Source organism: Rhagoletis pomonella, unplaced genomic scaffold (assembly GCF_013731165.1).
Source record: "Rhagoletis pomonella isolate Grant_MI unplaced genomic scaffold, Rhpom_1.0 Rhpom_scaffold_01207, whole genome shotgun sequence".
NCBI lineage: Eukaryota > Metazoa > Arthropoda > Insecta > Diptera > Tephritidae > Rhagoletis > Rhagoletis pomonella.
Window position 1 is genome coordinate 12,673 of NW_023459761.1, and position 16,298 is coordinate 28,970.

The 16,298-nt window shown below is 40.7% G+C and overlaps 2 protein-coding genes across 2 annotated transcripts; one reads left to right on the forward strand and one right to left on the reverse strand.

Annotated features, from left to right (window-relative positions):
• The first annotated feature begins 275 nt into the window (after nt 1-275).
• On the forward strand, nt 276-1,025 carry LOC118752069. Its single transcript, XM_036486918.1, has one exon. The coding sequence runs from the start codon at nt 276-278 to the stop codon at nt 1,023-1,025; it is 750 nt and encodes a 249-aa protein (XP_036342811.1).
• A 2,546-nt stretch (nt 1,026-3,571) lies between these two features.
• On the reverse strand, nt 3,572-5,597 carry LOC118752070. Its single transcript, XM_036486919.1, has 2 exons — nt 4,289-5,597; nt 3,572-4,146 (listed from the first exon to the last, which is right to left on the reverse strand). The coding sequence occupies exons 1-2, from the start codon at nt 5,595-5,597 to the stop codon at nt 3,572-3,574; spliced, it is 1,884 nt and encodes a 627-aa protein (XP_036342812.1).
• Nucleotides 5,598-16,298: the final 10,701 nt, after the last annotated feature.

Below are 16,298 nucleotides of genomic sequence, written 5' to 3' on the forward strand. Positions count from 1 at the left end.
CTAGTTCTTGTCAACCGCTTCATATTGCGTTCTTTACAGATTTCTAAAAGAATCGTAACAAATTTCCGACACTCTTAAAGATTTGGGGAGCATTTGTTTGCAGGGTATATATATACGTATATGTGTATGTATACGCGGATATGTAAATAAAGCAAAACAGACGATAATTTGACACAAGCGTGCTCATAAGAAGAAGCACAGCTTCTATCCCTATCACCTGTAATTGATGCGCCTTGGTACCGTCTATTTTCAGCCAGCTATATACTATACATGGTATGATCGACCACAAAGTTTTGCCATTAGTTTATATATTGGCCCCAAAGAAGACCAAGAAGCTATACGTCAAAATCCTGCAGAAATTGAAAGAGCAAGAGCCAGAACTAAATCCGGATGTAGTTGTCACTGATTTTGAATTGGGTTTTGTAAATGCAGTTGAGGGCCAGTTTCCAGACATATCAGTGCAAGGTTGTTACTTTCATTTTACTCAGTGTCTCATAAGCTGCTTACAGACTTGTGGACTGAAGAAACGTTATGGCGAAGATGAAAAATTTGCCTTACACATCAAGATGTTAATGGCTCTGGCTTACGTATATCACGAGGATGTAGTGAAGGTGTATCAGGAGCTAGTTGCAAGTAGCTATTATCGTAAACATTCAGCAGATCTTTCTACAGTCCTTACTTATATGACAGAAAACTGGATCGGTTATGAACACCGGGGAACTTGGCGTCAACCTCGTTTCCCAATTTATCTTTGGAATGTTTACTCAGCAGTACTGAATCAATTGGCACGAACCAATAATGCAGTAGAGGGCTGGCATAATGCTTTCAATAGGCGTGTGTCAGCCGCTCATGCCTCTATTGGGAAATTCATTGTAGCACTACAGGCAGAACAACAACTGACCCAAGTAATGTTGGATCAGCATATGGCTGGAAGATCGATTGCATCGAAGAAGCGTAAAACTTATCGAGATCTAGATACTAGACTAGAAAATGTAGTGGCAAGGTATGAATCTGAGGGTACCTAATGCAGTATTTGAAAGCTGTTGCATATAATCTTTCTTCATAAATATATGTTGTTTAGCGTAATAGATGAATTAAAATCAATGTTATAAAATAAAGTGCAAAGCATATTATTGCGTGTTATTATTCAACTGAGTTATATATATATATGTGTATGATATTTACGAGTGTGCGAACGCCTTTCTGCGTAGGCGGCCTTGGGCCGCGTTTAGGGATTATCACCCTCACAAAGTATAATTCTCTTTCTGTTTTGCGAAGAAAAGGGGCTGAACATCTTTTGCAGAGAACACCTTTCTGCGTAGGCGGCCTTCGGCCGCGCTTAGGGATTATAACCCTCACAAAGTAGAATTCTCTTTCTGTTTTGCGAAGACAAGGGGCTGAACACCTTTTGCAGAGAACACCTTTCTGCGTAGGCGGCCTTCGGCCACAATTAGGGATTATAACCTCACAAAGTAGAATTATCTTTCTGCTTTGCGAAGACAAGGGACTGAACACCTTTTGCAGAGAACACCTTCCCGCGTAGGCGGCCTTCGGCCGCAATTAGGGATTATAACCCTCACAAAGTAGAATTCTCTTTCTGTTTTGCGAAGACAAGGGGCTGAACACCTTTTGCAGAGAACACCTCTCGGCGTTATTTTTGTTTATGTTATTTTTGGTTGTGTTATTTTTGTTTGTGTTATTTTTGTTTGTGTTATTTTTGTTTGTGTTATTTTTGTCAGTGTTATTTTTATTTGTGTTATTTTCTAGTATTATTTTTGTTTGTGTTGTGGTGACGTGTTACCGGTCGTCACTGTCTGTTGTTAACCCGCACAGCGGTCGAGAATTTAGGCACGACTCAATTCTTGCCAGTACTGTGGATAGTTCTTCAAATGTGAGCGGTGTACCATTGCAAATACGTTTCAAATGAAGTTTTAGTGCCTTTACATTTGCTTCCCATAATCCCCTAAAATTTGGCGAATGTGGCGGGTTAAAATGCCACTGGATGCCCTTGTTAGCCAAAAATGGTACGATATCACTTTGAAGTGACTCACGAAATTTTTGTGCTTGTATTTTATGTACCTTGTCAGTACCCATAAAGTTTGTGCCGCAATCGCTATACATATCATGACAAAGACCGCGGCGACCAATAAAATGCACTAAAAATCATAAGTTGACATACCAGAAACGGCTTCGAGACGCACAGCTTTAGTTCCTAAACAAATAAAAATGGCAATGTAGCCTTTGTATGTGGTATGCCCGCGATAACGTGATGCTTTGAGTTCAATGGCTCCTGTGTAATCAACACCCGTAGCCGAAAATGGACGAACGTTTGTTGTAACTCTTGGTTCTGGTAAATCTCCCATTAGCTGTGTCGAACATTGCGGTCTTTGACGGAAACAGACGATGCATTTTTTAATTCTAGCTGCGATTGTTTTGCGAACATGAATTATCCAAAAGCGTTTGCGAAGAAATGCTGAGGTAAGTTGAATTCCCCCATGGAGTGTTGATTGATGAGCAAAATCAATTAGTAGCTGCGTAAAACGATGATTTTTCGGTATAATGATCGGATGCTTTTCACGGTAAGGAATTTTCGCGTGCTGTAAACGACCTCGCACCCGAATAATCTTGTTATCGTCTAGAAACGGAGTTAAGCTGATAAGATCACTTTTACTTGACACTATTTCGTGTCTTGAAAGCGCCTTAAGCTCGGCGTAAAAACATTGTTTCTGAATAATCCGAACTAAACAAATGAGACTGTCGTGTAACTCGGCAGCTGTTAGTGAACCTAATCGACGATTTTTTTTGGGAATTTGTAAGATTGTGCTTAACTCGCCTTAATATTGCAGTGATGCGTACCAAACGAGTATAAGACGAGTATCGATCGAACAAAGGCAGCAACGTTGACTAATTGTTCGAGGTTTTCTTCCTCTACAAAGGTCCAATCCGAAACAGGCCATTTGTCTTTAGATTTGCACAACCAAGTCGGGCCATGCCAATACAAATCGCAATCTATAAGTTGAGCTGGTGTTAAACCTCTTGATGAGTAATCAGCAGGGTTTTCATGTGTCGAAACGTGATGCCATTGCTTGAAGTGTGATTCGGTATGAATGAGTCCAATACGATTAGCGACGAAAACAGGCCAGCGATTGATATCACCTCTTATCCAGGACAAAACCATTGTAGCATCCGTCCAATAATAGACCTTTATTTGGTTTCCGGGGATATTTATGTGTTTTAGTACCCATTTGACCAGTTTGATGTTTAACACTGCTGCACAGAGTTCGATACGAGGAATGCATATTGGTGGTTTTGGTGTTACCTTGCTTTTGCCTGTGATAATGTTAGTATGATAATTATCCTGTTCATCTTTAACGCGAAGATATATGTCGGATGCGTAAGCTTGTGTGGAACCATCACTGAATGCATGAATTTCGACGAATTCGATTGTGGACGGTAAATATTTCAACCAGCGCGGAATTTGAATTTCCTTAATAACTTGTAGATCGAATTCAATTTGTTTCCATTCATTGAGCAAGCCCTCTGCAAGAGGATCGTCCCAATCTAAGTTGAACTACCACAAATGTTTCAGAAATATCTTCACATTGACGATAACGGGATTAATCAAGCCTAAAGGATCAAATAGTCTCGATATTGCCGGAAGCACGGTACGATTTGTAACGGATTTATGGTTGACACTGATATCAAAATTGAGCTTATAACGAAAACTGTCGCTATTTGGCTGCCAACGCATGCCTAATGTTTTCATTGTTTCATCACTGTTTAACTCGAGAGCAGTCGAACTACAATGTTGGTCTGGGGGAATTAATTTGAGTAATTCCGTCGAATTGCTAGCCCACTTGTGAAGTTTCATGCCGGCTGAAGCTAAGGCTGCTTGTGTTTGATTCCGAATTTCAATAGTTTGTTCCACAGTTTCATTTCTTGTGTAAACATCATCGACGTAAGTCTCTCTCATTAACACTGGTTCGGCCAACGGATAACGCTGACGTTCATCGCGCGCTAACCGATGTATAGTTTCGTTTGCCAAGTATGGTGCTGACGCGGTGCCGAATGTTACCGTTGTAAGTTTATATTCTGTAATTTGACCATCTGGGTTGCGCCAAATAATTCGTTGGTATTCAGAATCTTCTTCATGCATATCGATACAACAGAACTTTTTTTTCGATGTCCGCAGTGATGACGTAAACATGTAGACGCCAGTTCAATAAAACTGCTAGCAAATCGTTTAGGAGTCGTGGACCAGTGTAAAGAATGTTATTTAATGATTTACCATTGGAAGATTTGGCTGAAGCATCATAAACAACGCGACACTTTGTTGTCAGGCTATCTTCCTTAATCACGTCATGATGAGGCAATGTGCAACATGAATACGATGGTTGATAGTTGTGGAACTGCAAATATTGTTCTTCGGTAGTTGTGACATGCTTAATTTGATTGAGATCGAAATACTCTTTAATTGTTGCATTGTATTGATCTCGGATGTTGGGATTGTTGTTGAATTTACGCTCAAGTGAATAAAAACGATTAAATGCTGCTTGGCGTGTCTTTCCTAACGCCAAATTAGGATCAAAACGCGTTTTCAATGGCAGACGTACTAAATATTTGCCATTTGGCTTACGAACTGTAGTGTTTTGGTAGTAGTTTTGACACCATATCTCCTCAGGTGTATATTGTTCCTCCATTGGAATACTTTCAAGAGCGTAAAACTGCTTAACAAACGCATCCAAATTTTTCAATGAAATGTGAGAACAATTTGTTATGATGTCTGATGTTTCCGGTTTTGAAATTGATATTGCTTTACCCGATACAATCCAGCCGAAAGCTGTTTGTTGTGCAATGGGTTCATCGCTTTGACCCTTTCGTAGACCCTCCATGATTAAATCCGAAAATAGGTCTGATCCGATAAGTAAATCGATAGGTGCTGATCGATAAAATTCGGGATCAGGCAATTCAAGATCACGTAAGTGAGGCCAATCATGATAGTTGATAGTTTTGACTGGTAAATCTTCGGTAACATTTTTAACGATTGAAGCTATCACGTCGAGTTGGAAATTTTCATCGATTCGCGACTGAATTGAAAATTGAGTGATGAATTTTCCCGATGTGCATTGACCATTTGTTAGTTTGATATCAGTTCTGATAGGCCAGCGTCTCAACTTAAGTGTTTGGGCAGCACGCTCGCTAACTAGAGCTCCGGAGGAGCCTTGATCGATGAAGGTACGCAATAAAATGACAGAGCTGTCAGCACACTTAACTTTGACTACCGCTGTGGGTAAAAGTACATTGGTTTTCGAAGTGAACTTGGTTACGTTCGACAGTAATGGGACAATTTTCGAGCGAATGCGATTAGCACTGATGGTACGATTAGTTGATAAGGACGTAGGCGATGTCGCCGCTTCGCGGGCAAATGATGATGAATTGTTTATGGGTGGAGGAAAATGCAATAATGTGTGGTGTCGTTTACCACATTGTTGGCAGTTCCGATTACTTGGGCATGTAGAAATCAAATGTGTAGAACTAAGACAATTGACGCAAAGCTTGTTGTTATCAACGATAGTTTTGCGCTCGAAACAATCCATTGCTAAAAATTTCGGACAACGTCGAATGATGTGCGCTTCTTTACACGCGGTACAATTAATGTGTTTACTGTCGATCGAACTTGTAGTATAGTTCACCCTTGTCTCCCGACGAAAATTAGGTTTAAGGTTTGATTGTGATTTTGAACTCGACCTTTGGTGGACAGAAAAAGCCACTTTTGAGTCACTATAGCTCGATTTTAATTCAATTGCCTCGAGCGTACGATAACGAACTTCTATGAAGTCACAAAATTGTTTAAATGTTGGAATATCCTTTGAATTTCCCAAATCTTGTTCCCAGAAGTGATGTCTTTCACGAGGTAGTCTACTTATAAGAAAATGTACAAAAACTTGATCGCATTCATCAACCTTGATACCTAAATTGCGTAATGCACTGAGGCACGAACGTGATGTGTCGATTAAGTTTTTCAACCTTGTTGAATTCTCCTTGGCCACATTCGGTTGAGATAAAAACAATTGCATACAATGAGTAAACAAAACTCTAGAATTATTGTAACGACCTACCAACGTTTGCCATGTTACGTTGTAATTATTAACAACTTCATAATATCATCATCGAGACCATCAGGCCAAGCTAGGCGAAGATAATTAAATTTCTCGATATTAGAAATTTGAATGTTATTAGGAATTAGACGGAGATAAGCATCATAAAAGGCAGGCCAGTTGGTGTAGCTACCACTAAAGCTTGGCACTGTTAATTTCGGTAATCGAACAGCCGGTGCAATTGTTTCGTTTCTTGCCAGTGTTTGATTATTTGCTGCGCTTGGGTCTGCCATAGAATAATGTCATTGGATATTTGATTTTGAATGCTTCAACGATTTCACTTCGAGCCGATAAATACAATTCCTCGAAATTCCTCAGTATAGTAGGAGTGATCGGTCTCGAGTTCCGACCGAAGTAGTTGAGCGTGATTTTTCTCAAATTTGTGGTAGCAATGCGTCAATGTTTCGATTCTGGTTTCAAAGTATGTAATAGTTTTTCGCGCTTCAGGGTCCTTTTTGAAGTTTTTTAGCGCCGTGTTGACTTGACGATATAAATCCAATTGCAATGTATAGATGTCCAACGGTGAAGTTTCGGAATTCATTTTGCTGTAAACCAAGCACTCAAGACAACAATAAGTACACACTCACCTCGTTTTCTCAAACGTTCGCTGTGATCCGAGTAATTGTGGTGTTGATTTTGTGTCCAAAGCAGAGGTCACTTGAAAGTCAATCTGCGATGTTCTTCGATGATATTGCAGCGCCAACTGTTCTTTATGTGCTGCCTACTGCGATTACGGTAAACGAGCCAACGATGATAATTTGTTGGTCGAAATTTGCGAGACAGAGCAGTGGAATCCAATGTGAAAGCAGCAACAACGGGATCGATTTGCTTTGTGGTGAACGATATCACCTCGACAGAAGAAAAACTAATGATGAGCCGGTGTATTTGCACAGTTATCTATTCGATTTGATGCTCCAAATTGTTCACAGTGACACAGTTTGATGATAATGTTATCCATTAAACATTTGCTAAAATGTCAATTGTGTTATCGTTGTAAATGCAAATTTTGCAGATTAGCCTCACCCGGGGCACCAAATGTTTGTGCGCAGATTCGCAGTATACAAAGGGTGAAGCCGACAACTGTAGTTAGTTTTATTTTTAATTAATATGACTTTATTAACAACGATATTTAGTCTTTACAACAAATAAACTGATATTGTTTTATTGTAGCTGGAACTTGTAAATTATGCTAGTTTGATAAACAAATAAAACTGCTAGGAAATCAATTTTTGTAGTGGAGATGACGACTGTAGAACGGCGACTGACAAAAACTCTTTAGCTCGAACAGGTATTCGTGTATGTACACATATGTATGTACATATATATATAGCGCTGGCGTAAGAGAACGTCATTGCTCCACTATGAGCACGCTATCGCATGATCCATTTTGCTTCTCGTTCGTGGATGTTGCTCCCAGAGTGAGTGATTTAGATAAATAAATTTTGAATTATAAGGTGCGTTCACGCAGCATACATAGTTTAAGAATAACGTGTAGTGAGTAAGCGGTTGTGTGAATAAATTGATTATGGATTGTTAATCGAATTAACGTGTGAAAATTGATTCCAGATGTGGGCGTGTAGACGGACGGACATTGGACGATGGACGGGGTAGAATGAAAGCGTAGGCGACACGCGGCTTATAGTTCGGGGTCGAGGACGATTCTGCCCACTGTCGGCCATGGTAGGGAGGGAAGATGATCGCCGGCCATATAATACCAGTGGCAGCAAGAGCCTTTGAATGGGGTCAAGGTAGGGGTGGGTTAATAATTGAGGGTGGGTATGTGGTGTCCCTATCAAGCAGAAGAGGGGTACGAGTTTTTGTATGGTGTGGTTCCATGCAGCGGTGATCACAGCAACCCACAGCCCGACGAGCTAGCTCGTGCTAAAAGCAAGCGTACCCCGTGGCGAACCAAGCATGTGGGTGGATGCGGCCGCAGAGTTACGTAACAAAGTTCATAACAATTTTCGAATTGTTTAACTGATAAGCTCCATCGCATATCAATGTCGTTAAGTCCATTAATTACGTACTTGACGATTGACTGATCGTCCAATGCACCCTGTCTACCGACTGCCAAAATACGATGATAAAACACCTCCGGAGTTTCGTTTAGCATGCGGCGCATATTATGAGTTTTATATGAATATCTGCCATATTTGTTATGCGGGAAATTTACGTAAAAAGTCATTAACAAACTGTTCCCAGTCTACATACACCGCAGATGCAGAATCTAACCACAATTTGGTACACCCTTTAAGCTTTGTGCTGACTCAAAACAACAACACACGATCTCTCCAACCATAAACCTAGCGAAGCTGCTTGATTCGTCCTATAAATTGAACGGACGACAAGTCTTTAACACTCGGGTCGAATGTTGGCAGAATAGCAATAACGTCTTGTATATTCCCAAACTCAACCCCTACACCACGCTGCCCATTTGCATAAAGTTGTGTTGGTGTCGGTATTGAACTTTGACAAGCATATGTTGGCATTGTTGTATTCGTTTCAGTAAACTGCACATGTCGCGGCATCGACAAAACATTCGTGTTGTGGAGTGGCATTGTTGTTTCTACGCTGTACGGACAATACACCGGCGCCCTTGTTGAGCCAAACATATAGCTTGTTACCGCTGGTTCATTGTAGCTGACCGCTTACTGTTCATGTGCACAAGAAAGAGAAAAAACACTCGTCGCTCGAAAATCCCGTGTGTACATTTCCCTTGCATATGATAATGTCGGTGCCGCATTAGAGTAAGAAGGGCTGACTTCCAAAACGTCAATTGCTTTGCATACGTACAAAGTATAATGTCCCATAACGCCGAACTACAAAACGTTGACAATGTATGCTTTTCCAAAACGCATTCGAAAAGTTATCGAAACGCATCGCTAGAGCAATCAGCGCATCAGAAACAAAGTTGATGCTTCGTTTGTTTTTGGTTACCATTGGTGTTTTAAAAATGGAAAATTCAGAAAAATTGTTCATTGCTAAATTGAATATTTAAAATATGCAATGTATAAGGTTGCAATGTGTCGCAACTCTGCATGTACAAACAGTTTGAATACCGCAGTATAAAAGTTTCCAAACATTGTATTGATACGTTTTGGAAGTCAGCCAAGGTTGGCATGTCGTCGCCAACCCTTCCCCTTCTCCAACTGTCGGCGTCAGTTCAAATGTAGGCGCTGTACCGAACATTCTGGTAGCTTGGCATAACGATAGCTTCGCTTCCACATCATACTGCTTTGGCGATGATGCAATGGCTGCTTCAGGACAATGATTACCTTCCACCATTTCCTGCACTTCTCTTGAATTGGTACAATTCACTTCTACACTCGATTCAACGCGTAATTAGTTGATTGTGCATTCTAATTAGCGCAACCGGCGTTCAATACTTACGTTCATAGCACTTTCGAAACTCTCGTTAAATCGTTGCGCGCATAGCCATTAGATAAGCTTTGCCGTGTTACCGGCAGTGGGCAGTTCCAATTCCCGCAAGCGCTGACGCAATTCTGCGAGAGTTAGATCTCTTATCTTCTCTGGTTTGTCCCACTTTCAGAGAATTGTCAAGATATTCCGGATAAGCGGTGTTCATTTATATCAATTTATTCAGTTTTTAAAATGTTAATTATTGTACAGCACAAGATTATATACACTTGCTTGTTTCAACTGTCCGTTTTGTATCTTCGTCAGGTGTCGTGTTGATGCTAAGTAGTTGAGGTTGCAGAGTTGCATTTTCTAGTACTTGGCACATGCATGTATATTATGGTGATTGGCTCGGTTTTTCCAAACCGATTTCCACAGGCTTTTTGGAGATTATTTAGGCGTTTTTTTAATCATGACTTTTTGAATATCGAACATCGGATTTTTCCATCGAACAAATCGATTTTTTTTTATTTTTTTTTTTAATTTTTGACGCCTCAATAAAAAATTTAGAGTTTTTCGAAGTTTTAAAGGCTTTTTCCAGTTTAAGGAAAACCCTAAAGGGTTACTCAATGTCTGGTTAAAACTAATCTGCGGTTAAACATCGTTATCGACGTCTTCAACTCCATGCTAAGTCCTACTACTCAATGCGAAAAAGTAAGAAAAAATGCAATAAAGTATGGAAACTAAGTAAAAGAAAACCGGTCTAACCGGCGTTTTACTTAATTTCTCAATCGGGAAAACGTTTTTTTTTTTCAAATTGCAACTTTTCGAGTAACTCGAAAACCGGTTTTGTAAAAAAGGCGAATAATCGAACACCCTAATGCACATATGAATACACAGAATTCTTAATCTTCTTAAGCGAAAATGAAATTAAATTAATGAAGTGAATTTAATCTTTTAGGCGAAATGATGACCAAATTATCCATTGCTACCTTCTTATTTTCATTAAATCCGGAAGTTTTCTCACTTCTAAATTTTGTCTGTAAATAAAAGTAATGATACAAAAAATATAAAGAATTGATAAACACAGAATTCATTCATTTTGCTTATAGTGTCAAATATCACTACACTTAGAGCTTGCGATATAAATAACGCAAGGTATTTACACCACACTTTCAAAAAGCCCACGGGCTTTATTTCCTTTGCGAAAGGGCAGCAATGACCGCGGCCTTTATTTCGCAAAGAAAAGGAAATAACGCCAACTTGATTTATTTCATAAGAAAGGAAATAAAGCCCGTGAGTAGTATCTTCTCTGGCTTTATTTTACTGAAACATTCCAATTATGTATACAGGCATACATTTTGCATAAAATGGAACGTATTGTAAACGAATTGCTCTCTATTTTTGCATAGAGTGTAGTTCTGCGTTAAATTCCCTTCTGCAGTATACGCATAAAATCGAACGGTATTTTTGCCAACAAATATTTAGTTCAATGTTATCATATTAGTTAGTTTTTATTTAGAACAGGTTTTGGATGTACATATTCTAAAATGGAGACAAGAGCCACAACAAAGATGAAACAACGCCCGCGGGCTTTATTTAATTTTTTAGTACATGAACCCCCGAGTATTATTGCCATATCGAAAGGGAGATAATGCCCGCCGGCAAAAGGCAATAAAGCCCGCGGGCTTAATTTCTTTTTCGAAAAGGCAATAACGCCCGGGTTTATTTCTTTTTTTTTAGGAAATAAAGCCCATGAGCGTTATTTCCGTGGGCCTTATTGCACTCCACCCAGAAGCATGTGACTAGTTTAACGGGATTTAGATACAAAAACCAATTTAAATGAGTAATTATGCCAAGTATTTCCGTAATATATATACTTTTTTAAAATATAAGTCACGTATATAAGGAAACAAAACTTTCCCTCTCCACATTCCCAGTAACAATTCAAAATAGAGCAGTTTTTTCACTTAACAACACTATCCTTCAGGTCGCGTATTTTTTAACCGACCTGGCTGAACTCGGATAAATAGCCGACTTTGTGTTGTTGCTTTGCGTGTATTTCGTCATTTAAGCGAGTGTTTTTTTTGTAGCTCAGTTGCAAAAGAATGCACCTATTATCTTTAATGTGCAAATTTGAAATGGCTAAGGATTTACGTTGATTTTTAATATTTTTTTGCAGACGAAAGAATGAACGAAATTTTTTTACATGGGGGAAGGTTTATTTTCTTTTTCCATTGCCATATTATTGCCTTTTTATAATCCGGCAACATTGGCTAAAAATTACGAATTATTATTTTCTTTGCAAATAGGTAACGTACAGACGTAGTATATTTCACAAATATTTAATTCTGATAATCTCAAACTTGTAGTGTTTTTGGAGGAGAGGGAGTGACGTAGTGTTCGGCTTAAAAAAGGAGTGAAACACTAAGATCAGCGTGAAAACGGCAACTCTGTAATCGTAACAATTGGTGTCAGAATTGGGATTGTTAAATAAATCCCGAAGGATAAACATTCTGAAAATGGCAAAAATTCAAGACCTAAAGATTGAGGAACTCAAACAGCAGTTGGAGAAGCGAAGTTTAGCAACATCCGGAAGAAAAGTGGAGTTACTATCACGGCTGCGAGGCTTTGGAAAAGGAAGGCATCGACGTTGACAAATACGACTTCCATCGCGAGGACAAGACGACATCCACGAAGGGCGAACAGAAGGATGAGGCTGTTTGTTCGTCAAAGGATGTGCAGCAGACATCCGGGTAGGTTGAAGAACAGCAAAAGGCTCCTCGTTCATCAACAGTTATGGACATGAACACGTTATTAGTAGCCATGTCGCAGATATCATCGCAGCTGTCATCACAGCTGGAAGCACAGGAAACGTATATGTCATCGCAGCTAAATGAAAAGATTACTCAGCTGCAGGAGAATTTATCCAAAGATAACGCGGAACTCAGAGGGAGACAGGATAAAATCGAGGAGCGCCAAGGCAAAATCCAAGCGCTAATTAAGGATAAAAAAGACAAAGTCGAAGCGAAAGTGGACGAGTTGGAAGGCCGCCTTCGAGATTTGCAGATGAATCATCCAGCTACTTTGACGAGCGCTCCTAAGGAAAAGCCCCATCCTTTGAGGGCACGACTCCTTTCCAGGTCTTTAACCTCCAGTTCGAGAAGACTGTTACAGCAAATCAATGGAGCATGGAAGATATATCCGCTGCACTATTCGTTGCATTGAAATGACGTGCAGCGGATATCCTGCAGACTATTCCTGTCTGTGAAAGGAACAGTTACGATGCGTTGATGGGTGCCGTGAAGAGACGTTATGGTATCGAGCACAGGAGATAAGATTTACCAGATGGAGCTGGAGAAATTCGCCTCAGAAATCGAGAGGTTGGCTCACTTGGCAATTGGGGACGCACCTGGTGAGCACCTCGAAAGGTTCATCAAGGGAATGCGGGACATGTATACCAAGCGAAAGACGTATGCGAATCCAAAGCCAACATTTGCTGAAGCTGTCTCGTTTGCCCAGACACGTGAAACGGCGACGCACCTAAGTAGACCAGCCTACAAAGTTCATCGAGTAGAAATGGACACATCTGACGTGATGAACGAGATCTTGAAAACACTCAAGTCGATGGCAGAGAAAAAGGATGGCGCTGTAAATTGCTTTAGTTGCGGAAACCAGGTCATTTTGCATGCGATTGTATGACGGTTACCAGCAGTTCGAACAGTTCAGCAATACGTAAAGGCAGAGCTGAGGAAGATGAGCCCAACTCCAATTAGTTGTTAAACTAAAACGAGCCAGCAGAGAAGGGCGCCCTGGCTCCCGAAATTAAAAGCCCCATAATCTCCGTCTCGCGAATCGGCAGAAATGCGAGAAACGTTACTGTTGGTGGATATGTGAATGGACATGAGCGAGTACTAATTGTAGATACGGGTGCATCACATTCCATTATTCGATCTGATTTGGTCACTAAAGAGGTAAGGCCATTACCTGGAGCAAGTTTGAGGCCAGTAACTGGTGAGAACACCCAAGTTGTAGGAGAGGTAACATGCAAACTCGCAATAGGGAATGTGACGGTGTTACACAAGTTCGTAGTCGCGGAGATTGTGGATGAAGTCGTTATTGGAGTAGACTTCTTATTTGATCAAGGTATGCAGATCGACATGAAGAACAGGATCATGACGTATAACAACATGGAAGTGCCCCGTAGCTTTGGGTATGATGGCCCGTACAGCAACAAGCGAGTGAAGCAGTTGTTTGCGCAAAGATTGATGGAGATTATGAGACAAACAAGTTGTGGGTTGTCGAAGCAGCACAGAATTCTACACCGGACGTACTTATTGGTAAAACCCTGGCTAAGACGAAAAAAGATGGACGCATTCCAGTTCGAGTACTTAATGAGTTCAAATCGCCAATCAAACTCCGAAGAGGAACTGTACTGGGGCAATGTCGAGAGGTAGAGGCAATCTTCCACTGCGGAAAGCTACCTGAAAGCGATTCCACCACAAGGCTAAGGAAGATACTCAGATACTCCAACATATTCGACAAGGATGGCAACACTCCTGGCAGGACCAACGTTGTGAAACATCGCATTGATACTGGCGATGCAAGGCCAATCCGTCAAGCTCCTCGGAGTGTTCCACTAGCCAAATCGGAAGCTGTAAGCCAAATAATAAAAGAAATGAGCGAGAGTGGTGTGATTGAACCATCAGCGAGTCCATGGAGTTCGCCGGTAGTACTTGTGAAGAAGAAAGATGGTTAAATGCGGTTCTGCGAAGACTACCGGAAACTAAATGTTGCGACGAAAAAGGACAGCTATCCACTTACCAGGATCGATGATACTCTAGACTCGCTGACTGGAACAAAGTTGTTCTCAACACTCGACTTTAAGCGCGGTTATTGGCAAGTGGAGGTAAGTGACGAAGACAAGGAGAAGACAGCTTTCACGTTGGAGATGGTCTGTGGGAACTCACGGTGATGCCCTTTGGAATATGCAACGCTCCTGCCACTTTTTAACGACTTATGGACCATGTGCTGAAGAGACTGCAATGGAAAACATGCTTGGTGTATCTAGACGACATTTATTGTGTTGGGTAAAAGCTTAACAATTTGGAAGAAGTTTTCCAGAGGATAGCTAGCGCTGGTCTTAACCTAAGTCCTAAAAAGTGCTCATTATTCAAGAAGGAGGTAAACTACTTAGGACACAAGGTTACAACGGAGGGCGTCTGAACTGCGAAGGAAAATATAGAAGCAGTAAAGGATTGGCCAAGACCTACGAACCTGCACGAACTACGAAGTTTTCAGGGGCTATGCACCTACAATCCCCGATTTGTTCCGAATTTCGCCAGCGTTGCTAATAGCCTTCATGAGCTCACTTGGAAAAATAGAGCCTTTGAGTGGAACAAGGAGCACGAGGAGGCTTTCCAAGCTCTGAATGAACGGCTATGTACTGCGCCTATGCTAGCGTATACAGTTCCAGGTGCAACCTTAATTTTGGATACGGATGCTAGTGGTTATGCCATAGGAGGCGTATTGTCACAGGTAATTGATGGACAGGAGAAGGTAGTTGGCTACTATAGCCGGTCGATCGGAAAACCCTGGAGGGAGTGCGTCAAATAAATCCACAAATACCTCTATAGTTTTTAAGTAATTTGTTGTTAAAGTTGCGAAATTCACCAAATATGTTGCTGCAAATTGCATTCATTTTATCATCCAAAAGTGTATGAAATAGATAAATGTGACTTAGTTGTAAACACTTTTAATGCACATGACCATTTTGTTTTAAGTAATATGGTATTTTTGTTAATTTAACCACGATAAAACATTTATTAAAGTAGTGAAGTAGTAAACATACGTTGTAACTGAACACCGAAGTTGGTGCTGCCAGGCCATTTTAATAATGTGAAAAGTGATATCGAAGAATTTTTGACTCCATATTTTAGGTTTTATAAAATATTGGCTTTTATTGCAAAAAACATAGCGTCGCAGGCGAAAATTTGGAATAAAAAATCGCGAGTGAAAAATGCAAACAAATTTATCATCTCTCACATTCGGATGCGATCGACAAAACATTTTCATTGCGTTTCATTCGCGATCGAAAAAAGCAAAGAAATTTCCTCTCACTCGAATATGAGAAGTCCGAGCATTGCCGATGTCGGCCTCTCATAAATGAGAACACCGATGCAAGTAATCTATTCGCGATAAACTTATCGCGAAAAATTTTCAACGACGTTGTATGGGAGATAGTTTTCGCATTTGTTTTAGTTATGCATACAGCATACATACATATGTACATTAGCCCAAGAGCCAGCGACGGCCAGACCTTCGTTATTTTATAAAGGCTGAACGCTTCTCTATGTATGCCCCCAACACAGGTAATAACGAACCCAGACTATGAAATTTGGATAGGGGAACAGACATGGCTGAGCAGATAGACGATTCGACATTCTGCACAATGAACGACGACGCACCCACCAGGATTATAGGCAGCCGCTGCAGCTCGCCAGACATAACAATAGTCAGCGCTGGTCTGATAAACAGCGTATCATGGCGACCTATGCTGACATTGGCATCAGACCATCTGCCCATAGTCATCTCGATCGATAAACCAACCGACTTTGCTTCCGCGGAACACCGGACCTATATCAAATTTTCTAAAGCTGATCGAAAAGGCTTCGCGGACTTTACTGAGAGCACCTTCGCTGCGCTCCCCACACCAACCGACCTTGGTGAACTTAACTTCCACAGGATTGTCAATGCTGCTGCAGCTCGCTTCGTACCGGCAGG

Excerpts from the sequence above, each read along its gene's own strand:
- LOC118752069 (XM_036486918.1), top strand. The coding sequence starts at position 276 with ATGATCGACCACAAAGTTTTGCCATTAGTTTATATATTGGCCCCAAAG.
- LOC118752070 (XM_036486919.1), bottom strand. The coding sequence starts at position 5,597 with ATGGATTGTTTCGAGCGCAAAACTATCGTTGATAACAACAAGCTTTGC. Across the intron at positions 4,147-4,288 it reads TTCAGCCAAATCTTCCAATG|AAGATTCTGAATACCAACGA; the intron begins GTAAATCATTAA and ends ATATGCATGAAG.